This window comes from Neovison vison, chromosome 1, assembly GCF_020171115.1.
Source record: "Neovison vison isolate M4711 chromosome 1, ASM_NN_V1, whole genome shotgun sequence".
Taxonomy (NCBI): Eukaryota; Metazoa; Chordata; class Mammalia; order Carnivora; family Mustelidae; genus Neogale; species Neogale vison.
The window spans coordinates 213894511-213920623 of NC_058091.1; the positions used below are offsets into that span (position 1 = coordinate 213894511).

Genomic DNA, 26113 nt, shown 5'->3' on the forward strand with positions numbered 1-26113 from the left:
GTGCACACACACACCCCTCGCCAAAAACAGGTAGATACGGGAAGGAAGGCAGGGCCATGGGTTTATTCTGTGATACAGCTGTGGGACAAGATAAATGACAATCCCTCGGCTTCTGTGGGGTTCCTCTGTGGGATAAAGGCTGTTGTAGTTAATGCTGAGGTCAGGAGGACTAAGGGTGGTCCTCAGATATGAGGGGAAGAGGAGCGGTGACTGGAAGGGAGGTCTTTCCAACAATGGAACGATACAAGCCTTCACCAAGTGTCAGGCCCTCCGCTGGGCATCCGCACTTAGGCTTTCATCTAGTTCTCACTCCTCCTAGAACAAACAGGTATTACGCATATCCCATGAAACAGAGGAGAAAACAGCCTAAGCAAGGCCACTGATTCCTGAAGATGACTTATATCCTGGGACAGTCTTAGCCTCGCCTGTCTGGACTTTAGGGGTCTAGGAATCTTGAGTAGGACGGCGGAGGAGAAAGGAGAAAGGTCAAATTGCTGCAGGGAAGCACTGGCTAGGGAAGGCCTGACTGAGGTCTCCAGTGCCCTGGACGAGGGCTGCCAGCACCTGAGGGCAAACCAGAGTCTGGCTTCGGAGTGGTCCTCCTGCCTGTTCTCTTTGGTCATCCCTGAGTCTTCAGTGAAGTCCTCAGTATGACAGTCTGGCCTCATTTCTGCTCTGGGGAAGCACAGACAGATCCTTAGGTATGTGTGGCTTAGTCAGACTATTAACATAGGGAGGATGGCGCCATTCCCACCCTGAGGCCTGCGTGGGGGCAGAAGAAGCGGGGATCAAAGCGGAAGCCAGACCCTGTGGGATGGAGTCCAGAGCCACCCAGTCCTTTCAGGGCAAGGTTCTGGGCGCATTCTACCAACAAAGGTGGGTGTCCCAACAGAAGGTCAATACTGGAAGGACATACAGAACCCATAAACATGTGGACCATGCTGCAACCAAGAACTTCAATCTGACTCTAAAACTGGGGAAACAGACAAGGGTATAAGAAGCAATCCACAAGGACACAGGACTTCAGCAAGGGGATCCCAGTACGGCTGCAAGACAGCATTCTCCTGGCTAAGCCCATTCTGGACAGCTGACGGCTCTAGCTAGCCTTTGTCTTCAGCTCCTTAAAGGTACCTCCTGGCTCTTGACAATTCTTTTGTACATAATAGGTGTGCCAGAAGTATCTTGCACAAAGTAGGTGTTCAGAAATACACACTAAATGAATGAATGAAGGAAAATACATGTGGGTTTAAATGCCACTCAGTGTAATGCTGATTTAAATTGGCTTGTTTCCAGTATCTTAAGACTCATGCCTAGAGTCCAATTTTTCCCCCTTAAATGCAAAAAAACCCTGAAATGTACATTAAATTTGGAAATATTAATAAAAAATATTTTTGAAAAGGTCTGAAACAAAGGAGATTTAATTCAATGCAATGGGAGTCTACTTCACATGCATGTGTATGCGCGTGTGTGAGTACACACACACACACACACACACACACAGCTGGAGGGTGAGGAATGAAACCCCAGGAGCTAAATTTTCATGGAGGCAGATGAACTACTAAATACAGTATAAAATCACCTTCCAGTTCAGTTCTCCTATCCTGACGAAGTACTTTCACTGGTAAGTTTATCCTAATAAGCTAGCGATCAAGATATAAGCAGCAACCATCATACCTATAGTGCCAGAAAGTTTTGTCCCCCAACCACAAAAGAGGGAAATATTTCTTACTCAGGAGCCCTCAGAAGTACCACCAGGAAGTCAGGGCAGACTCTGCTCCAACATCTGCTCTGGGGTGTTTGTATAGGTGTTTAATGGGGATGTATGAATGGGTGTATGGGTGCTTCAGAGAGAGAGCAAGCCTAGGGCACCATTTCCACATGACAGGTCCTTGTGAAAGACAGAGCTATCACTGTCACCTCTCAGGCTGCCGCTCTTGGTCCATTGGGGGAGGAAAGGAGAAGCAAGTCCAACGGACCAAAGAACTAAACCGGGGTAACCTTGCTGAGACTCACGGTGCGGGTGTGTTGCCTTCCCCGTCACTCACAAGCTCCAGACCTGGGGTCAGTAAGAACACTCCCCAGCAGTAAGCCACAGGCTGAAATCATGGTTTTCTGACTCCAAACACAAGCAGGAAAACAAACTGATTAGCTCCCATCGCTACATACAGCCAAGCCTCCGACCAACGTGAATTAAACCGCCAGTGAAATCTTCCCATACAAAAGATTTGCTACTTACAGCTATAGTTCCCCTTAAAGTTATTGGTTTTTTCATGATACTTTTTTTTTTATCCATTAACCCTGGATTACAGGGTTTTTTTTTTTTTTCATTAAAAGATAAATTAGTCAGACAAGGCAATGATGCACTTGGTTTCCATGACAACGTTTCACAAAAAAGTTCAACCTGCTGCATCACCACAAAGCACTTTGAAAATCATTTCCTAGCAACCCCACAGGCACCCCGAGACACAGAGCTTCATCTGCCCTTTCCTCAGACCTGGGAGAATTACACCCATGACGACAGAGAAAACAGGTCACTCGGTTACCAGAAACATTTCAAGTGGGTGTATTTCCTCAGCGTATGGCGCAAAATATTCCCAGCTATGTCTGCAGGGAGATGTGCGGCTTTCTGGACGTGTCTAACACTGCATTTTCCCCTCAGCAGTGGCCTACCAAAACACTCCACAGAATTGCACCTGGACTCATTTGATGTGAGCACAAGTGACCACCTTGGAATAATTCACAAACATCCATGCAGTCTTCAGAGAAAGAGGAATTTAAAAATCATCCTCTGCAGTCTGGAAGACACAGTTTAGCTCTCTGAGCCTCAGTGTTCACACAGTGCAGGGGGGGGGGTGTACTGCAGAAAACAAGAAAGAAAATGCAAAGTTTAGGGGCACCTGGGTGGCTCAGTGGATTTAAGCTGCTGCCTTCCGCTCAGGTCATGATCTCAGGGTCCTGAAACCTGCATCTGGGCTCTCTGCTCAACAGGGAGTCTGCTTCCTCCTCTCTCACTGCCTGCCTCTCTGCCTACTTGTGATCTCTTTCTCTGTCAAATAAATAAAATCTTTAAAAAAAAAATGCAAAGTTTAAGAGACTTCATAAAGAAGTTTACCATCTGAAAGATAAGAAGTTTCTGCATATGTGAAAAGCAGTGGAATTTTTTTACAAATGAGAAACAAACATTTTTCTCTCCTTGCGATATTTCTCGAAGTCTTCCAAAATATCACCTTCTAAAATAACAGAAAATAGAATGGGCTCACTCTAAGACAGTTGGTTATTGTATGGATTGATTCTCTGATTGCAAACCACCCCTCCCCGACCTCCACCCCCCCATGCAGGGTCTGCTCTGCTCCGTGCCCTACAAGGCTCACCTCTGCTGTCTACACCACAGGCCTCCCTTCCCAGCTGGCTTCAGGGTGAATGCATCCAATGGGAGGGTGGGGAGAGATGGAGCTTGGGTCCTTTCTTCCCCACTTCTCCCTGCCTCAGTACTGTGCCCTGGCAATAATTTGTGCCTTTCTAAACCATGCCCTTTCCTCTCCAGGTCCCTTGCCCTTTTAGCCGAGGGCTGGTAAGGGTTTCACATAGTTGCCACCAGGGCACCTCCCTGTCTCTTGTCTTTCCTAATCCCTACTCACACCTCCACACCTAGAATCTCCATAGAAGTCTCTTCATGAGAACCAGCTGGGTAAATTGTTTCCCCTGGGACACTGACTGATGCAACTTTGACAATTGCAATCAATTCTGAATTAACACGTAGCAAAATCTTTTGTCACACAGCTCCCTTTTGACATTATTACCATTATTACCATTCCTACCTTCTCTGATTATCATACAAAAGAAGCTAGGAAAGAAGGTTTGAAATTCTCGTCTTATTTTAAGACCAAAGCTGATTCATTTCACTATAACCTGGGAAGAACAGCCTAAAGAGAAGCAGTGTTTCCTTAGGAACTTTAGGTCCATCGACAAAACAACGCTATTTAGTCAAAATAAGAAGCGGGAAGAATTGGATAAGTAGGAAGGGAAGGTTTCCACAGACCTTCCCCTAAGTCCTTCTGAGCAGGGGCAGGGGCAGGGGGTTGTCTTCATAGCCTGGCTTGTTTTGCTTGCTGTACTGTGAATCTCCGTACTGTCAGCGGCATCCACATTCATATGAGCACGTAGAAAATGCATTCCAAAAAACTACGCATGAATTTTGCATGAGCCACCATTTGGGAATTATCTTTCCCACCATTCCATCTAAATTAGCAAAACAAATATCAAGAACCAACACACACCATGTGACTCATGGTGCCCAAACCAGAAAACTGGCCCCACATGTAATTCAGGGCTTCCAATGATTTAATATTCATATTAAGCTTCTGAACCAAACCTAAACCTTAGCTTCTGATTTGTAAAAATGGTGACCTCTCAGTTGTCCCTGAAAGATCTGAACTGCATTCGCTCAGTAGCGCCTCCTATAGCGGCAAAAGAAAGTGCCGTGAAACTGCAAGTCTCTGGCCTTTCCTTCGGATCTTAAGGGAGTCAGGGCAATGACTCAAACAGGTAGCTGGCTTTCTTTCTTTCTTTCTTCCTTTTTTAATGCATAGGTGGGACCCATTAGATTGGGATTCTAGAGCTCTGGAAGAGGACTCCACAGGGAATTCTGGTATATAACAGGGTGTATGGCTGTACGCACAGGTGTAATGCCAGCGGGGAGTCACATCTGTGCTCTACCTTCCTGAACTAAAAAGGCTACAATGTAGTGTAAATCAAACTGACTAGGAACATTAGCACACTCATGGGGGGGCGGGGGTAGTCCCTTGAATCTAGCAGGAAACTCAGAGCAAAATCCATGTCAGACTTCACCTGTGGTATCCACTGAACTCCTAAAAACAACTCTGAGTTAGCCACCAGGGAAATGTAAATCAAAACCACTCTGAGCTCCAACTTCACACCCACTTGAATGGCTATAATAAAAAAGACAGACAATAACAAGTATTCGCAAGGATGTGCAGAAACAGGGACCCTCCTACATGCTAGCAAAAATGTAAAATGATGCAGCTGCACTGGAAAATAGTTTGGTGGTTCCTCCGAAAGTTAAACATAGAGTTACCACATGACCAAGCAGTTCTACTCTTAGAACTGTCCCTGAGAAATCAAAGCATATGTCCACACAAAAACCTACACGAGAATGCTCACAGCAGCATTTTTCATAATAGCCACAAAGGAAACAACCCAAATGTCCATCAGTGGATAAATGGATAAACAAAATGTGGTACAGCCATACAATGAAATATTCTTTGTCAATAAGAGGGATAAAATACTGATGCCTTCTACAACATGGATGAGCCACGAAAACATTATGTTCAGTAGAAGATGCCAGATTCAAAGGGCCATATACTGTATGAGTCCATTTATATGAAACGTCCAGAATAAGCAGATTTGTGGAGTCAGAAAGTACATTAGTGGTTGCCAAGTGCTAGGAAAGAAGGGAATTGGGATTGACTGCTAATAGGTATGGTGTTCCTTTTGGGTGGGATGAAAATATTCTAGAATTAGGCTGTGGTAACGGTAGCACAACATAATGAATACACTAAAAGCCACTGAATGGTACACTTTAAATTGGTGAATTTTTAATTTTAAATTTTTTAAAGATTTTATTTATTTATTTGACAGAGTGAGTGAGAGCACAAGTAGAGGGAGCAGCAGACAGAGGGAGGAGGAAAAGCAGACTCCCCACTGAGCAGGAGCTCGATGTGGGGCTTGTTCCCAGGACCCCAGGATCATGACCCCAGCCAAAGGCAGATGTTTAGCCGACTGAGGCATGCAGGTGACCCTAAAATGGTGAACTTTTTTAAAGGATTTTATTTATTTATTTGAGAGAGAGTACAGGTGGAGGGGAAGGGCAGAAGGAGAGGGAGAAGCGGACTCCCTGCTGAGCAGGGAGCCTGATGCAGACCTTGATCCCAGAACCCTGGGATTATGTCCTGAGCCAAAGTCAGATGCTTAACGGACTGAGCCACGCAGGTGCCCCTAAAATGGTCAATTTTATGTTATGTGAAATAGATCTCAAAGAAAGTCTGTGGCTTAACACTTCATACCTAGTGTTCTATAGTAGGACTTGCACTCAGGGACCACGTTACAAGATTCCAAGCATAAGACACAACTGGTCAGGGGCTCCCCACCTGTGGTCTTAGCTTACAGAGATTCTAACACCAATTTTTCTTTTATCAAACTGTTTGTAGGGAAAATGAATTCTGTATTTGATTCTGTCTCCTATCACTGAGGCATATGGTTTGCCTAGAAAGTAAATTTACATAGTGACACTGATTAAATTATGAACATAAACACTGTAAAGAACACTTTGAGTTAAGCTCTCCTGTAGTCAGTCAATAAATTTACAAACCTACATACATACTTACAGACCTCCTTCTCCTCCTCTTCTTCTCTCTCTCCCCCCTCTTTTGTCCTCTGATCCTGAACAAAGATGTTCTGCCAAAACTAAGCCAAAACCTGGGCATCATTCCAAATTGTTCCATTTCCCACATCTGCCTTGTCCCAACATCAAATAACTTCTTGATTTAAAAACGTAAAAATCTACTGCCTCTTCTCTATTGCCACCACTTTAATCCAGGCTTCCTTCATCTCACACCGTGAATTATTGTAGCAACTATGAAAATCAATCTCCCACAATCTTCAATCAAAGGATGACATCACCCCCTTGCTTAAACCTCCCCATGACTCCCCTGATGACATCCTCATTTTCTTTTCAGCCTAGCAAAGAAAACATCCCCAAATCGGACCTTCACCTTATATTTCTGACCCACGCGTCTTCCACACAGTTTCCGCTGGACTACTGGATGGTAGTCCTCAGACATTCCATCCTATTTTACCCCCTCAGGGTCTGCTCATGTTGTTCCCCCTTCTTAAACATCCCCCTCCCATACTTCCTTTCCCCGCTACCAAGTTAATACATGCCAAATTAATCTTTATATGTCCTTCAAGAAGATTACACTGAGACAATGCTTTACTTGAGAAGCCATTTCCATGCCACGCTGAGTCAGATAATTTTCCTTCATGTTCCTGGGGAACCCCACCTCTCTCAGACACTACAGAGCTATAGGAAACACCAGTACAGCAAGCTGACCCTAATATTTCCACCTCCTAGTATCCACACCTTTGTGTAATCCCTTCCTCTTGAGTATGGACTTAGCCTAGTAACTTGTTTCTGATCAACAGAATACTGCGAAGATGATGGGATGTCACATCTGCAACCAGGCTACACAAGACTGTGACTACCATCGTCCTGTCCCTCTTGCTGGCTTTGATGAAGCATGCTGCTGTGTCTAGGAGGTTCACGTGGCAGGGAACCAAGTGTGTCCTCCGGCCAACAGCAGGCAAGCACTGAGGCCCTCGGTCTAAAAGCCATTAAAGAATTGAATCCTGCCTACAGCTATGCCACTAAGCTTAAAGAGGAGCCTTCTCCAGTCAGTTCTGCAGATGAGACCTAGCCCTAGCCAACCCATTGCAACCTTTTAAGAGATGCTGAGGTAGAGGTCCCAGACAGGCTATGTATGGATTCCCAACCCACAGAAACTGATCATAAATGTGTCTATCTCAAGCCACTATATCCGTGGTGTTATGCTATATAGCAATAGAAAATACTTATTTCTGTCTCTCTCTCTCCATCCTAACTAGAACAGAAACTTCCATAGGGAAGGAGTCATCGTATGCATCTTTGTAACCTAAGTTTAACAGAAGTGTTTGATATGCAGTGAGACCCTCAAAAAATATTTGTTGAACTCCTGAACTGAACCAGTCTACCCCAAAATTTCTCCATGTCTGACAACCAAGCTGCCTTAGTTTGACAGTGCCACCTGATGCTAGCACAGGGAACTGTGACCCAATCTCAATTCTCCTTAACTGGGGCAAATAAGGAATTCTGTCTTCCTTCCTTAATGGCACAGAGTGAAGGTACTCCACCTTTAAGAGTGTCTCTTTTGCACAGGCACGGGTGTATATATACTCTTTATATCATTTTCTCCATCTTTTAGTTTCCAATCTGCACCCTCCATTTCTCTCTCCTTTCATATTTGCATGCTCTCTCTGCTTCTCCCTATCTTCCCCTCACCCCACCACAACTTCATTGCACTTCCTCTTTCATTCATACACAACTCGTGAGCCAAGAAAACGACACTGAGCGTTGCTAGTTGATAAAGCCAATATATCTATATAAGAAAAAAAAAAAAAAAAACAAGACCCACTTATAAATGATATTAAACATGAGAAAGCATTTTAAGAAAAGTATCTATAGATCAGACATGGGATTCTATCACAAAAATAGAATCCTATGTTTTCGTAAAGATTTATTTATTTATTTGAGAAAGAGAGGGAGGGAGAAACTCTAAGAGAAGAAGACTTCTCACTGAGCGTGGAGCCTGATAGGCAGGGCTAACTCCTACAAACCTGAGATCATGACCCTGGCCAAAATCAAGAGTCAGTTGTTCAACTGACAGAGCCACCCAAGTACCTCTAGAATCATATTCTTAAAACATATAAAATAATATACATCAATGAAAAAAACTTTGATTTTAGGTCTTAATGATTAAAATTAAGATAAGGGATTACTTGTGTTCTAAGTCCTTATGAAGGCTCAAGGAAATTCTTTCAAACAATTCGTGATGCTGAGTGCCCTGTGGCACTCCATGGGTGCTGACAGGGTTGAAGACAGTGTCAATGCATAGAACTTTCTTTTTTTAAAAGATTTTATGTATTTATTTATTTCCCAGAGAGAGAAAGAGAGAGGGGGAGAGCACAAGTAGGGTGAGCAGCAGGCAGAGGGAGAGGGACAAGCAGGTTCCCTGCTCAGCAAGGAGTCCGATGCAGGACTCGATCCCAGGACCCTGGGATCATGGCCTGAGCTGAAGGCAGATGCTTAACCCACTGAGCCACCCAGGCGCCCCCACAGAGAACTTTCAACTAAGCAAAGATGAGATGGCAGACCACTTTGCTGACATGAAAAGGTGTGTTTACCACTGTGGGGACCAACCCTTTCTAGAAAGTTTGTCTCCTTGAGATCCCACATCTCCAAGAAAATGAAACTATTCCTGGGTTCAAAGCAAAAAAAGAGCACATTGTACACACAGAGAAGCTTCTGCTAAAGGTACTAAAGCTTGAGCTTGAGCAAAACCTGTGTGACTAATTTACAATTCCTAGAGAATTAAAGTGCTTGATGACACTTTTCTACGTGATAGGCAGAAATTAATGCCCCAGATTAGGTAAATATGGCCTTTCTGGAAAAGAATATTTCATTATTGTACTAAAAACAATTTAGACTTTGTAATACAAAAAAGATATCAGCACAGGCCCATTCTCTGCAGCAATACTTATAATAGCAAAGAATAATGGAAATAATCCAAAATCTATCAATGGAGACTGGTTGAATAAGCTATACTACAGCTTATAATGTAAAAAGACATGAGGGATATCTACTAATTATGATGGAGTGATCTCCAAGATATACTGTTAAGTGAGGAAAGCAAAATGTAGAAAAATGAGTTAGTGTGTTACCACTTACCTAAGAAATAAAGGCTATAAACATATCTTTGTGTGTAGTTAAAACAATGGTATGAAAACTATAAAAATTTTAAAATATATTTACCTACTTGATGGTGGGCATAGAATATAAGCAATAGTGATTAAATCTAACCATCTCTAAATATACCGTATTATAAAGATTTTACTTTGTAATGTAAATAATTCATATTACTATAACAAAATTAAATTTAAAAAATTTAAGATTAAAAAAAGACCAAATCAAAAGTAAAATGAAATAAATGAACATAACTGTCCTTAACTATGAGTTAGTCACTAACCATTCCACTGTTAGGATTGCTACACAAAAAGGAACTGATTCAAATCACTTAAAAACACAATAATTTTCCTGGTTCATTCTTAGTAGAATACAATCTGATGTCAACAATAACTGGAAAAAATACTAAGCTGCTTTCAGTGATGATTTTGAGACTGTTACGGGTATATTAAGGATAGAACAAATGAAGAATTATCCCCCATGTTGTTCAGAATCAGTATTTATGTCACAGGGAGAAGATTAGAAATTTAAGACTAATGAGGTTAAAGTAAAGCCTTGTGGTCCTAAATTTGAATTGGAAGTCTAAGTAAAAACTTGTGGTGCATTTTATTGCTTAAAAAACAAAAACAAAAACAAAACCTCTTTCCTGGCTGTGTCCACTTAAAAAGCCAAGAAACAATAACCAGTCCATTAGCAATGACTACTCCACTGCCCAGATCATGTCTCTAAATACCCTCTTTCAATAAAAAGAATTAGGTTCCTGAGAGAAATTGCTGATTCCAGATCAGGGAAAGAACACGATGAAACTGGAACATCTTGTCATACCATCAGGCAAAAAAAACCTATCACAGATAACTAGGAGCTAACACGGTTCCTCCCAGTAGCCAAAGATAGGACAAGTGAGCATCAACAAGAACAATAACCACAACAGACTGGGCTATGTCTCATATTCATAAACTGATTAAGTATATAGCCACACCACAAACACTACTGGAGGATGGTAAAAACCAAATCACTATTTTAAAACCTGGTAAATAATAAAATAATCAAGCATTTACCCTACCTTTCTCATATGAACTGTACTTCAGGATAATTAAATAGTTGATGAAAGGGAGGTTCTCCCTATGGAGGGAGTATTGTAGGAAAAAAAAAATGAATGGTAGACTTTTGTAATCCCCAATGAATGAGTAGATCTAGACAACGATCATGAAACATCACAAAAACAGAGAGAACCAGCCATTATGTGCCTCCTGATGGAGGTACAAAGCACTACCTATAAAGTAGTCTTGTCAAAATAAATATGTAAACAAGCCTGAATCCTACTGAAATACCTCTAGATGAAAGTACCAGCACTATAGGGATTAAAAGTCTGGAAGAACATGGTACATGATACCGCAGGAATGCAATCAGCAAAATCCAGACTGTGCGAACTCTGCTGGACAAATGACCCAGTTTTGTCAACGCACAAATTGTAAGGTTAAAAACAGATAACCTATAGATTAAAAGACACTTAAGAAACACATCAACCAACGAGCGGATCTTATTCCAAAGATGACTCAAACAACAATTTTTAAAAAGACATTTATGAGACAATTAGGGAAATGTGAACTTTATCTGGTATCTGATGATATTAAGAAATTACTTTAATTTCTAGGTATGCTAATAGCACTGTGGTTATTTTTTAAACAGTCCTAATCTCTTAGGGTTACATGCTGAAATACTTACAGCTAAAATAATACGATATTTTAGATTTGTTTTAAAATAATCCCAGAGTAGGGGGGAGAGTGGGTGGTGTAGATAAAAGAAAAGGCTTAATTTTATAACTGTTGAAGCTGGGTAATATGTACATGAAGTTCCATTATACTATTCTCTCTATTTTTTTATGCATTTGAACTTCTCCATAATAAAAAATGTTAAATGACAAGCCTTCAAACATCCGTTTATATATTGTTATCAACAGTAGACAACACTTAACAGAGTGAGGTTGAAAGCTAGCAGTCATGTTTATATATATGTAAATTACACCAACAATTGTATGAGGCAGTGATTTTTATTATTCTCCTTAGACAAGGTAAGAAATTGAAAACGAGAGAAGTTAAGTCACAGAACAAAGTAAATGGCACACATGAGATTATAACCTAGTTCTTTCCGTCCTCGGATGCCACGTGTCCACTGGGAAAAACAGAAACCACTGTACATATACTAAGCAGAGAGGAATCAATGTAATGAACTATTTATAAGGTGCTGGAAGTTATGCAAGAGCCAAAAGAAGATAGAGGTGAGCTGGAGAAGCAAAAGGTGAGAGGATAATATCCAGACGTCCAAAACCCTGGCCTGGAACCATCAGACCACCCTCCTCCTCATCAGAGATGCCAGCACCATCTCTCTCCAAGTTCTCCCCCTGCGACCACTGCTCAGATATCTGCCTTCCTCCCACTCCCAATGGCCTACCAGGACCTCCTACCTCCAGGATCTAAGAGAAGACCAGTTGGCAACAGGATCTGGAAGATGCAGTTTGTAGATTTTGAGCCCCACGTCAGACGAAGGGGACTATCGACAAGCAGGGATGGCGTGAAGAACTAAGAGACTAATAAGCAACGATGGTGCCAGACTCCCTGTCAGGTTACAAGATCAAACTGCAATTGCACAATTTAGAACTCTGACGTGAAGGTTAACTTTCTTCCTCCCTTCCGCCACCGTAATTCTACCTTCCTCCACACAGTAGCTACGATGTGGCCAGTGAGCGCTTGGAATGTGCTGGTCTATACTGATATGCTCTATAAGTGTAAAATACATTCCAGAATTCAAAGACCTAGTTACACACACACACACACACACACACGCATTCCTGGGAACTGAGAAGGTTTACAGGGACTGTACATCTGCTACACTTGCACCAATCTTTTTGACCGTGCATTATTCCCAATTAAGGAGACGTTAGCACAGCTTCTCCAAGGTCACAAAGCTTGTATAGGGCAGAGTGAGAATGCAAGCCTGGGCTAGTGAGTATCTTCCCATAACCCCAGGCAGTCTTTTTGTAGCCACAAAAATTACATGAAATGAGCTGCACTGGGGCCTTGCACAGTGGATCCTCTCACGCTCTGTGATGTGAGTGGTTGGATACGACTAGGAACGGGCTCGCAGGCTCGAAGGTCTTCACCCGCAGGTGCTCAGCAAGCCCTCCTCCACAAAGAACGTTTTCAGAATAAGGACATAACTTAACCAACCTAGCTGAAACTCTTCAATTCGAATTGGCTCCCTCTGGTCAAAAATGGGCAATGTGGACAGCCAAATTGTATAATCACTGTGGTGAGTTAACACACATCAAATAAATGTGTGATCCAGAGTGATTCATAACGAGTCTAAGCCAGCAAAAAGAAACAAAAAAAAAAAAAAAATCTTACCACCTTAGGAGAACGCTAGAGAATCAACTCATTATTTTGAAAACTGGAAATAAGAGGGAAAACTGACGTATTCAACCTGCTTTCCCTACATAAATTGTATCCCAGGGAAACCAACTAGTTGGTGAGGAGAAGTTTTCCTTCTTAGAGACAGGCAGCTAGTAAGAAGAAATGGTACAATGAGAATATCACCATTTTATACCCCCTAATGATCAATGAATGTAAGCAATGATCATTATTACTGGTTAGCATCACAGCAAAACACACACACACACACACACACAAAAACCAAACACATCCATGTGTTTCCTGTGGTGAAAACACAGTATCACTGAAAAAGTATTCTTGCCCTACACCCCCCCAAAAATTGAGCATAATTTGATCAAACCTGTCAATCTACCTGCAAGTTTCTAACATACACAGAAGGCACAAAAACACATTAGGTCCACTCCAGCAATGCAAAAAGTAAAATGCAGAAGGACTATCCACAGGACAAACAACCAAGGGCCCTCAACAAATTAAATGCAAGTATAAAGATAGAGCCATGGGGAACCTGTGGATTCAGTGAGACTTAAGAGATCTATCAATCACTTGTAATGAGTGATTTTTATTTGGATACCTACAAACTGTAAAAACTAACAACGCAATTAGAAAACTCAAGTCAGGGGTGCCTGGGTGGCTCAGTGGGTTAAAGCCTCTGCCTTCCGCTCAGGTCATGATCCCGGCGTCCTGGGATGGAGCCCCACATCAGGCTCCCTGCTTGGCGGGGAGCCTGCTCTCCACCCCACCCACCCTCCCACCCTTCCCCCCCCACCCCCCACCTCCCGCAGCCTGCCTTCTGCCTACCTGTGATCTCTGTCAAATAAATAAATAAAATCTTTAATTAAAAACAAAAACAAAACCAACTTGAGTCATACTCAGTAGTTGCTATATAGACTGTTTCTGTCCCTGCCAAATTTAGGTGTTGAAATCCAAACCCAGTGTGATGGTATCAGGAGGGGCTGCGCAAGCCTGGGGGGTGGAGCCCTCGTGGACGCAAAGGGAATTAGTTCCTTTACCAAAGAGCTCCCGGCCAGTGCCCGCCCCACTCTGCCGCTAAGGACTAAGGACGTGCTAAGAAGAGGTCTACTGATGAACCAGGAAGCAGCTCCTCAGCAGACACGGAATCTGCTGGTGCCATGATCTTGGGACTTCACAGCCTCCAGAACGGTGAGAAGTAAATTTCTGCTGTCCAGAACCGCCCCGTCGATGGCATATTTTTGTTGTTGTTATGGCAGCCTGAACTAAGTAAGACAGCTCTCATTCAGTTTTTTGGTGTGTAATGGTTTTGCGTTTATTGACTTGCTTTTAAGGATTCTTAGGAGTTAAAAGATGCAAAGTATTTGTGGGTAAAACAGAAAACAAGGCCCTAAAAGAAACAAAATAGACCCCTTTAGTGCCTCTGGAGATGAACTAGCCCAGATGAAAAGAGGACAGTGTCACAGCATAGCTCTGAGTCCCCAGGGGTGAGATCCTGGTCCCTGCACCCTGGCTCCCTCCCTCACCTCCTCAGAACACCAACCGTGAGGCAGGAGCACCACTCCCTGAGGGGAACACCACAGGCTCTCCCTCATCTGCTTCATTGTCCTCTAATTAAACCCGTTTCTCCCAAAGGACACGTGCACAAAAGAAACACTAGCTCTAATTCAATTTTACGTTTCTCTCACAACATTGTAAATATATTCCAGCTACATAATGGTCTGAATACTTTTTTGGGCTAACCTAGAAACCTAAATGCCATGTATAACATTGCTTCTATATGAAAATCCATTCCTGATACCAACTAGGTGGGTTACAAAGTATTTTTGTCACATAATCTGCATATAAAAGCTAGGGTTGTCCTTTTTTTCTTTCTTTCTTTCTTTTTTCCTTAAATTCAAAGTTCTCACCTTTGACATACAGAAGAGGTTCTGGCCTTTTGCCCCATCTTCCTCTGTCTTCCAGAAGAGCGGAACAAAAGTGAGGGGAGAACCTGCCTGCAGCTCTCCCCCTTGTCATACCCTCAGGGAGGTCAGAAGAATGGACCACACCCGCTTCCCATCACCAGCTCCTCCCAAAGGGATATGAAGGCTCCCTCTTCCCTCAGCCAGTCCTGAAGCCTTGCTGTAGTCTCCTGGCCCTAAAGGGCCAGATCACTGCAGAGAGAGGTGGAGGCTTTGGAAAGCTCACCGAGGGAAAACACCTGTGATTCAGCAAATGGACAGAGAAGCTGACTACAGGGACAGAAGGGCCTATGAGTGTGTGAGGCCCGGGGTTGGGGGGGGTCACGAATGTGGCAGGGGTCCCAGAACTGGCTTTGCAAACTGAACCTTATAGATTTGGGAGGAACAGGCAGGAAGCTTCATGCAAAGCCATCTCTCTCTCAGCCTCCTGTCCCAGCACCCCTTCCCAGAGCATGTACATGGGGGACTCCCTGGAATGCAGTACTAACCAGTGCTGGGCCGCCACTGACCACGCCGGTCCTTTGCTCCATTCTACCTTTGCTTGGCCATCATTGTTTCGGGAATCACTCTCTCGAGGGAACTCTGGAAAGGAGATATTGTAGCCCAAGTTTGTGTTCGACTGTGGGGAAAAGAAAACCTTTCCGTTCCAGCTATGGCTCCAATCAAAACACTCCTGAGGCTGCTGAAAATATCAACAGATGGAGCAGCTTCTCTTTCCTCACAACCAGTTTCTAGGCCAAGACTGTCCATCAGTTTCAGAAGCTGGAAATGAAGACGACTCTTGAATGGCCCCCAGACTACGTGGTGAGTGCGGGTTGGGCCACTGGGTGATTACCGGCCTCCATAAACTAGTCTTTCCCTTCCCTTTGGCCTTTGCTCTTGCTTGAGGCTCCCTCAGCAGGAGCCCTTGAGTGGACAAAAGCCCAACTAGTCTGAACTCATCACCCTCCAGTCTAGAGCTTTCATGTTATTTGTAGCCCAGACGTCAGAAAACAGCACTTTTCTTTTTATCCATGTTACCCTGCATGACAGGTTGCTAAAAAAAAACTCTCACGTGCCTTCCTGTAGAAATTTCCAACACTCAGGGTCTTCTCTGTTTTGTGACTCACACAGGCAATGCCATCCCTGTAGCTAATCCTTATACCTTCATCTGAGAGAAAATGGGCCTTACATTTACAGTATTTCGGTTTTTTCCAACAGTATACTACATCTGACACCACTGAAATACAGCAGTATAAAAACCAACAGTGCTCATGCAAAATGGCTGTAAGCCCAGCTGGAGATGAGCTTTAGGTTATAGATTTACACCAAAGAATCCCACACAGAACCACCTTAAGATAACACCAAGGCCCTGATCTTTAAAGGCCAAAGCTTTGCGCAGGTGCAACGCTTATGCAACACTCCTCAAACCCCAGCTTCCACCTTCAACTGGCAAGATTCTACCATGTCATCGCCTTTGGGGATTCAGCGGCTGCAGACCAAACCCATGTCTGCGGCAGCAGTTTCCAAAGCTTCCAGATATCACATCTATATTTAAACCCAGTTAGTCACCTACATTGGCCAAATCAATCTACTTGTAAGAGGAATACATTTTCCAATAAAAGACAAATATGTGTCTCAAAAATGTCAAAATCTAAAGAGCCAAAATCTCATTTTAATTACCAAACCAGAAATCATAGCAACAGCAGGATTATTAGGAGCTAATACTCGTACAATGCTTACAAAGTGCCAAGCACCGTGTTCGGTTAAAAACAATGACAACTGTTCTGCCAAAGCTTCTCCAGTTCTGTGCATTTTGCATTCTCCACTCATCTCAAAACAACACACCAGTTCAATCTAATAGAAAGGGTGACAATGAATGCATAAGAGAAACCTCAACCACAAGGCCCCCTGGCTGTCGCCCCCCCACCAGTCTATTACCACTCCGCTCTAAGTAACGCACCCCAGTTCCAAAAGCACCCACTCTTGGGTCCTCAGGCTGCTGTGAGAGGCCCTATAGCTCAGTACCAGATTTGGAGTTGGATTCGGACAATCTTATATTCAAATGTCAGCCCTCACCTTGAGCAATTTAGCCCGACTTTGGTGTCTCCTCTTCCTCATATACAAAATTTGTAATTTTGTAGCTCAAAGTGTGTTTATGTAGATTGGGTGAAACAGTGTATATGAAGGGGTCCCCAGAGAGCAAAGACTTGACTAATACCTGATATTATTATATCCGTTCTACATACCTTGTTGCAAAATGTACAAACCAAACAGGAAAATGTGAATCACCTCAGAAATAAGAGGCAACCATGAAATATTCTTTCACCGATGGATTATCCAAAAACAACAGAATCTCTTGATTTTTGTTATAGCCATCACAAGCTTCTCAACTACTTTTCTGTGAACTGTCCCTAAGGGGGCAGAAAAGAAGAGATGAAAGAAGATAATGATAATGAGTAAGGCATCGTAATCCTAAGCAAATGCTGGCTTTTATCCACCACTGGGAAAAGAGAGAAAATGGAGATGAGGCTATCAAGAGCCAAATCTAAAGCAACCTGTATTGCAACTTGTTAAAAAGTGGTATTTTCTATCAAAACATAATAATTGCCCAGACTTCCACTGTGTTAAAGGTAACCCCTTTTTCTAAAAATGAGCTCCTGGGCACATTAAACTTTTCTAAGTCTGCCTGAAATATACATATTCTTTACTGAACATATCAGCTTGTAAACACATAGTAAAACTCATTGATCCACTTTCTGAGGCTGTGGAGAAAGGGTACAGAGAGGAGGAAAGTATCAACTGAGCAAAAATGTAAACTAGCTAAACTGTATTCCCACTTAGGGAGCTTTGAACTTGACAAAGAGTACTTTCTCCCCCCATTGCCTCCTCCTAGGCTTAGAGATCACAGGGAGAGGGAGTGGTGGGTGAGGGGCGGTGGAAATGATAGAAACATGTCGTATAGACCAAAAGCATGTGTCTTCCAAAATTCCACTGCAGCCCTAATCCTGATGGTATTTGGAAGTGGGACTTTTGGGAGATAATTAATTTTTTTTAAAGATTTTTATTTATTTATTTGAGACAGAGAGAGAGAGAGAGAGCAAGGTGTGGGGAGGGGCAGAGAGAGAAGGAGAAGCAGACTCCCCCAAGCACAGAGCCTGATGTGGGGCTCAATCCCAGGACCCCGAGATCATGACCTGAGCCGGAGGCAGATGTTTAACTGACTGAGCCACCCAGGTGCTCCTTGAAGTTACTAGATTTAAATGAGGTCATGAGGATGGGGTTCTCATTGATGGGTTAGTGTCCTATGAGAGTTGGAAGAAACATCAGAGCTTGCTTGCTCTCTGCCATGTGAAGACAAAACAAGAAGGTGGCCATCTGCAAGCCAGGAAGAAAGCTCTCATAAGGCACAGAATCTGCCAGCACCTTGATCTTGACTTCCCAGCCTCCACACAGTGTGAAATAAAAGTCCATTGTGTATGCCCAGCTGTTGATGGTATTTTGGTACAGCAGCCCAAGCTGACTAAGAAAGTGCCTGAGCAGAGTCAGGGAGGAGAGTGAAATGAAGAGGAGGGTATGTTTTCAGCAATAACTTAAAAGTCTCCAAATAAAGCAATTGGACTCATTTTAATGTTATTAGTCATTAAATAGGAAACATAAATAATACATTAAGTGGTCTTTTAAAATGCCATTATTTCAGAAAACCAAAATCGCCAACGCAATTTCAGCTTACCAAGGTACCTCCAATGACATCCAACATCTTTTGACACTCATTTCAGGGAGCCTTCTGGAGTAGGGTCAGGATAATCTCTCTATCCCACTCTGGAAAGCCGCAATCAATGGGCTCCTTTGCTCTCTGTTTTCCAGGTGTGTTTGGACAAAAATGGTACTGGCTGGAGATCAATGGAGGGGAAAACAATAGCAAGGAGGCATTCACTCCTTGGCTCTCCATGCCAGGCCCAGGCCTCCAATGGCTGCAGTCCTCCTTAAGACCACAGCTTCTGGGGGCTTCCCTGACCAAGAGGTTTGGTTTCTCAAATTCCCATAACCATTCCCTAATGCTACCTCTTCAAGGTGGTGACAGTACCCTCCTCTTCTAGTCTTAGGGGGCTTCCACGTCATTTCTTGACTTCTTTTCATCTGGCCTGCACATCTGAAATAGTCTCTTCAGTAGATTAATTTCAGTTCAATCCTTATGTGTACGCAATCTGTTTCCTACCCAGATAATTGGACCAGGTGCGAGGAAGACCTGAAGAGTCAGTCTTGTCTCACCTGGGTGCCAGGTTTAATTATAACCCAGACTCTGACTGGTCACTGGCATCTCCTGTGGGAACTGAGCTCTTTACACTCAGCAGAGAACCTCACACAGAAAACAGGTAAACGCCTTCTATTCCCCAGTCAGAGGTCTCAACCTAACTTGACAGCGGTCACTCTTGTTGAGCTCCTGAATTTCAGATCTGACTTGCCCACCTACCCCTGAAATGCTCACCTGCTCCTCTAGACTCTGGACTCTGTCCTCCCATCTGGTTCCATAGGGCTCACTCCCTCCTTGCTATTCTGATTCTTGGCCTTAATCCCTCACCAACCTGGTACTATAGGTTCTGTTCTGCCCTCACCAGCATGTCCCATCCCGCTTTAGCCCAAGTCCTGCCTGGTGATCACCAAGGATGATCTTTTCTTTTCTTTCTTTAAGATTTTATTCATTTATTTGACAGAGAGATAGAAGAACAGAAGCAGGCAGAGCTGGGCAGAGGGAGAGGGAGAAGCAGGCTCCCCGCTGAGCAGGGAGCCTGACATGGGACTTGATCACAGGACCCCGGGTTCATGACCTGAACTGAAGGCAGATGCTTAACCGACTGAGTCACCCAGGTACCACGTGGGGGAAATCTCCATAGAGAAGTATCACCTCTGAAAGTCAGGATCTTACACTACATTATCCTTTGTGGTTTGGGGACTTAACTAGCAAAATCAAAAGTGAGAATTTCCTGGTATTTCTTAAAAATTACTACTGAGGAAAGCAATGAAAATTAAAAAGATTTGCTCACTGACTATAATTAATACATTGTAAGAAAGGAGAGGGACTGAACTGTGATGAAATGAGCTATGGCAGAAAATAAATCCGAGTTTTACTAAATCAACTTGGAAGACTCACTTGGGCTTACTAAACTTTATGCTCCATTTCAAAATGAAAAACATGGTGACGCCTGGATGGCTCAGTGGGTTAAGCCTCTGCCTTCGGCTTGGGTTGTGATCTCAGGGTCCTGGGATCTAGCCCCGCACTGGGCTCTCTATTCAGTGGGGAACCTGCTTCCCCACTCTCTCTACCTGCCTCTCTACCTGCTTGTGATCTCTCTCCCTCTTTGTCAAATAAATAAAATGAAAAATATGGTGAAAATGACCAGCAAGACTCCAAAAGCTAAGAACTAAATACGAGCCAATATTATGTCACATTGACCCATTTTCAGCTCCTCCTGGCCTTGCACGATGCAGGACAGGGCCCCAGCAGGGCAGAGGTATGGGAGAGGCTGCGATGGCAAAGCAAGCTATCGGGACTTACAAACCCAGTGGATCCTGAGGGGAAGTCCAACCTCAAAAAACCAGAGTGGGTCGGCTACCTGGTGCACACTCTCCACATTTGGAGACTTCCCAGCTAACATTGGAGGCTCAGAGTTTGACTTCATGAATGAGAGAGCGGGCTGCCCCTACAGGAGTAAAGGACGACAGAGGCAGGGCTATGACTAGTACCCCCAGATACGCTCAATACTACCCACTCAGCTAGAGGTAGCCCCAACCTAATTCATTTGGCCAACAATCAATTCAATTCTTTCAAAAGCAACACTAGCATATCTGAGAAGCTTGTTAAATATCCAAAACTCGGAACCGACCCAAGGCCAACTAAATCAGAAACTCTGGGAGTGGGGCTAAGCAATCCATATTTAAGAAGACTTTCAGGTGGGGCACCTGGGTGGCTCAGTGGGTTACAGCGGCTGCCTTCGGCTCAGATCATGACTCCCAGAGTTCTGGAATCGAGCCCCATATCAGGTTCTTTGCTCGGCAGGGAGCCTGCTTCCTCCTGTCTCTCTGCCTACTTGTGATCTCTGTCTGTCAAATAAATAAATAAAATCTTTAAAAAAGAAAAAAGAAAAAAGAAGAAGACTTTCAGGTGATTCTGATGTGCACTAGAGAGCACCGACGTAGAGAACAGATAAAAATGACTTTTTTCCTGAAAAACAATCTGAGGGGTTTGAAGTGGCGGGGGGGGGGTGGGAGGTTGGGGTACCAGGTGGTGGGTATTATAGAGGGCACAGCTTGCATGGAGCACTGGGTGTGGTCAAAAAAAAAAAATGAATACTGTTTTTCTGAAAATAAATAAATTGGGGGAAAAATGACTTTTTTCACAACAGTTCTACCCCTCTCCCAAATAATTACCAAAATTATTATTATTTGTTACCATTAATTATTTACCAGAAGGTCGGAAAAATATTTCTTTTCCTTTTATATACAATCAATTTGGGACTATCCTCACTGATTCAGAAAGCCATGGAATGGATAACTAAGTCATTAATCACTGACTTAGGCACAACCTCTTACGAAAGATTCACCATCCTCACTCATTAGGCTTTACTTACCAAACTTCAGGGATATTCACTGAATCCCTGGCATCTACAACAGAGTCTGGCACAAATACTGGCCGAGTGAATAAAAGGGCACAATGAATGGAGTTCCCGAGAAAGAGGGAGCTGGGGATGCTGCCTATCAACACAGAATAATTTGGAAACTAACAATGGCCTGTGCCTGATCCACAAAACAGCGCGCGCGTGTGCACACACACACACACACACACACACACCCCGCCAGAGATGGCTGCAAGTCTACTGTACTGTCAAAACTCTTCTCTACAACTGGCTGCCTAGTCCCGGCTGCCTCCCAGCTGCAACAGCTGGTATGAGAAAAGACTTGTAAGAACCAACCCCCACGCCCCCCACCCCGCCCTGATCTTCCCAGAGAGAGGTTCAACCATCCCCCCTGAGGATTTCTGAACAAGAATTATACAACTGGCACAGTATGAGGAGTGAGCATTCTGCAGGAGTCTCCTGTTGGAGTACTATTTTTAAAAAGGCAAACAAGAGGGAGACAAATTACAAGGAAGTTGCATTTTTACAGCAATTGGGAGAAAAAGCTCACTTCTTACCAGAAATGGAAACCCATATGATATCACTGTACTGCATATGAATTATTAATGTTTATCATTTTTTTTATAAATTAGGTATTCAGGAAGGTTCCTGTTGACGTCACGTTTGACATCATAATGCTTCATCATTCTAAAAGCTTAATGAGATTAATTATTGCTAGAAAAAAGGAGAGAGAGATCAAGCACACATTTTTGTACCCTGGGGAATACCAGAGACCAAGTAGATAATGAGAATATGGTCTATAATTGATGTACAAAGAGGAAATTAAAAAAGAAAAACCATTATGACCCACTACCACTGTAAACAGGACCAAATAGCAAGGAATTTATTTTTTTCCCCTAAGCATTTTGGAAAAGGGCAGGGCAGAGGAGGGCTGAGCGGTCCGGACATGGGTGACTAGTACCTATCTCAAACTGTTAAGGCAAAGGAATCCTTATTCTAAAAAGAAATGAAAACAAAGTTTTTATAAAATTATCTCAACCACAAAAAGTATGGAACATGTGAAGATAGAAAAAGATAAATAACCCTGAGTCACAAGTCCTAAAAGGATACTATTAAATTAAAGCAATTCTGTGATAATAATTCTGTATGACTTGTCTAAATAATAACTCTGGTCTCAAATGTAATTTCAAATATATAGTTTCTGAGATCTACACAGACAAATTAGTGTTGAATCACTGAACCGGCAGTTTCATTCCCAACATTCTTAGTAAAAGGTTGGAATGAATTAAGCTCTTATTTGGAAATCCTGTTGATAAAGCAATGTGAGTTGAATTCCTATTCAGGTCAAACCTTTAACGCTTCAGCCAAGTAGCAATGATATTTCTACAAGTTTATACCAGATGCTAATAATTGGGACTCATTTTCCCTCTAGTTTTTTCTCCATTTGCTAAATAACCTCTTGAGGGAAGTACTGAAACATGGAGAATGAATTCATTCATTATTCCTTCTTTCAATAAACAAACATGGAATAGCCAGAGTCGCCAGGTATTAAATTAGGATTCTTGGTACTATGAAAGGGAGAAATATACAATTTCTCTCACACATCTCTGAAAAAAAAAAATTACCACAGAGTTCATAAGTTGTCACCATTCTGAACTACTTCAATATCTTCACGTTGCCTTTTCAACAAGAAGGCAAAGACTATTTTTTAAAATAACATCCCTATTTAATTATCCCACCAAATATATCATTTTAACCCCATGAAATTGCTCCTGATGCTTTTAAATTTTTTTTTTTTTTACTATTTTTGTGTGTGTGTGAACCAGTGTGGGAGAGAAAATCTTGAGAAAAGAAAAAGATAATGTTTGACACATGCCTCTGTAACAAATGTTCAATTGGTAAGTTGTACTGTCAGGAATCCAGGGCTCCAGCCTTTGGATATTTCATCATCACATGGTTAAGATTCAAAAGCTAGAAGAGAAAGTTTATACCTGGTACATGGTAGGTGCTCAGTAAATGGGTTTTTTTGTTGTTGTTATCATGATTATATTAGTATATTACATGACTGTTACCAGAGAAATACTACCTCTATAAATAAACTCAGGTAAGCTTCATGTTACAAAATCGGATCCTGTTATAATAAGTTCACTAAAAGGAGCTCTTGGTCTTCCAGACTCAAACCAACTCATGCCATCCTTCTCTTCACCTTTCCACTGAAGGCTGATTTGATCCAGTAAAAGCCAGGTGCCTATTCACCCTAGGCCAACTGTTGAATAACTTTTCAAGTACTAAACATAAAATTTTCTCTGCCAAATAATTAATTAATAACAGTCCCTGGTAATCTATTGACCATGTAAAAGCTGTGATTCTAAACAACATTCAGAGTCATAGGGATGTATTTTTTTTCCCTGTGCACAGTGGAATGTGCCATTGTCATTCTGTTTGCTACAATGATAAAAGGCCCAGTGGCCAGACTTATACAATGAAAACCCTCTTCAATTTCATAGTATTTTGAGAACGTACGGAAGGGCACTATTAGCACAATCATTTTTTTTTCTGTCATTAAGAAATTGCTAGTGGCTGCTTTAATGATTTAAACACTTTTTTTCTCCCCCCACTTCCTCAAAATCCCACTCTCCTGTGAGATGAGAGGTATGTTCAGAATCTTCGTCCTCAGCTGCACTGCACTGGACACCGCTGCCCCTTATGGTAGCTCAGCTGACTCTCCAAACTCACAGCCAGGTGCCCTCAATTATGTCCAGGAGGCGGCCAACCCCAGGAAGGCACAAACAACAGGTTCCACTGTGGTCCTCTTCCTCTATTCCCTTCCTACATCTCTCCGCACAACACAAACACACTCATTCATTCACAAATCCCCACGCTCGGCCCCTGTGGTGAAGACTCCGTGCAGCTGGCTCTCCCAGGTAAAAAGCTGTATCCGAGACACTACCGTATCCCTGCACCGGGTCTGCACCATTCACCTGCAAGGCAGGCGGATTCGAGCCCGGAGCTCAGATTTCATTCAGCCAGCCACCAGAGGCTCTCAATGATACCCACCCCACCTCCTGAGTTAAGGGAACCACAGCCTTCCTTCCCTCAGTGGGAAACGGGGCCAGCTCACAGGCTTCCCACCGCGCTCCCTTCTCCACGGGTCCCCTGGAACCAGCTCCCAGGACCCCTCCAGGGGTCTCTTCTGCTCACATCTCCTGGGCCCGCATCGCTCCCACACAGGAAAAGTAAACTCCTCCTTAATGACAACCTCCCAAACCAACCGCGTCACGGCCACTCAACTCTGCCAGAGCCCCCTACTCATGCCGGCCCCGCCCGGACGGGGCGGGTAGACCCCCACCAGCCTGAGCCGTTTACCTTGACGCTGGTGTAACTGGTCTGGGTCTCGGCCTCCGCGCTGCTGCAGCAGTGGCGCCTCCGGCCCCTGCAGGTGGTCGCGGCGGGGGCTGCGGAGCCCGCGCTGCTGCTGCTGCTGCTGCTGCTGCTCCCGCCGCTGCCCAGCTCCGCGCGGGCCCTGCGGACGCGGGCGGCGCCCGGGGGTCCCGAAGCGCCGCTCGGGGGAATAACGTCGGCGGCGTCGGTCTGGACGAAGAGGCCGTGCGGGGGGGGCGCGGGGCCCTGCGACAAGCTGGTGGTCTGGCGGGGCGAGTTGGACTCGTCCGAGTCCCGGCAGTAGATCACGCCGCTCTGCGAGACGTGGATGCTGGGGGCGCAGCCCATCCCTCAGCCGGGCTCCCCCCCGCGCCGGCCCGCGCCCCCGGCCGCCGGGACCCGGGGCACCCGCGGCCACCTGCAGTGAGGGGGCGGGCGCCTCGGCGGCCGCGGAGGCACCGGGACTGCGCGCCCCCCGGTCTGCCTGGCCGCCGCTCCGTCGGGCTCGCCGCGGCGGCTCCAGCCGAGCCTCGGGGGGCTGCGCGCGTCACCCCAACTTTCCCTTCTGGGCCATCTTCCTCCCCGAGCGGGAGAGCGCGCACACACAGCGCCCCGCGCGCACCGGCGGCCGCCACCCTCCCTGCCGCGGCGCCCCAAACACGCTCCCCGCGCCTCCGCCTTCCCCTCCTCCCTCGGCTCGGCCCGCGCCGCCGCCCAGCTCAACCTCGCCGGGCTCCCGCGCCCGCGGCCCCTGGGCCAGGGCGCCCGCCCGCCAGCACCTTCTTTCCCCACTTTCGGTCCGCGTCCGTCCCCCTCCCGCTTTCGCTCCCACCCTCCTTCCTCTCCGAGTGCTCCCGCTCGGGCCCCACTGCGCCCCCCGGCCCCGCCAGGCGCTCCCCGAGCTCTCCCAGGCTGGGCGAGATTATATGACTCGGCTCGGCCCCCGGAGCCCCGGCGCGCTGCAGCTGGCACCACGCCTCCGCGCCCGCCCTCCTCCTCCGCGGTCCGAGGCCTCGTCCCTTCTGCGCCCGCTGCCCCTCGTGGCACGCACCCCAGGCCGGCCCTAAGGGCTGTGCAGCCCAGGGGAGCCCTGCAATATGCCTCTTGCCCCTCACCAACACACCGTACCACACCCCTGAGCAAAACACCAAGACGCCCCTC

The 26113-nt window shown here is 44.7% G+C and overlaps 1 protein-coding gene across 3 annotated transcripts in view; it reads right to left on the bottom strand.

The window, feature by feature from the left end:
* The window catches only part of PDE8B (phosphodiesterase 8B), a 239164-nt gene extending 213864 nt beyond the window's left edge, over positions 1 to 25300 (bottom strand). For all 3 annotated transcript variants that reach the window (XM_044266652.1, XM_044266643.1, XM_044266658.1), the window contains exon 1: positions 24938 to 25300. In XM_044266652.1, coding sequence (XP_044122587.1) covers positions 24938 to 25300 — 363 coding nt within the window. The remainder of the gene's footprint in view (positions 1 to 24937) is intronic.
* Between the last annotated feature and the right edge of the window lie 813 nt (positions 25301 to 26113).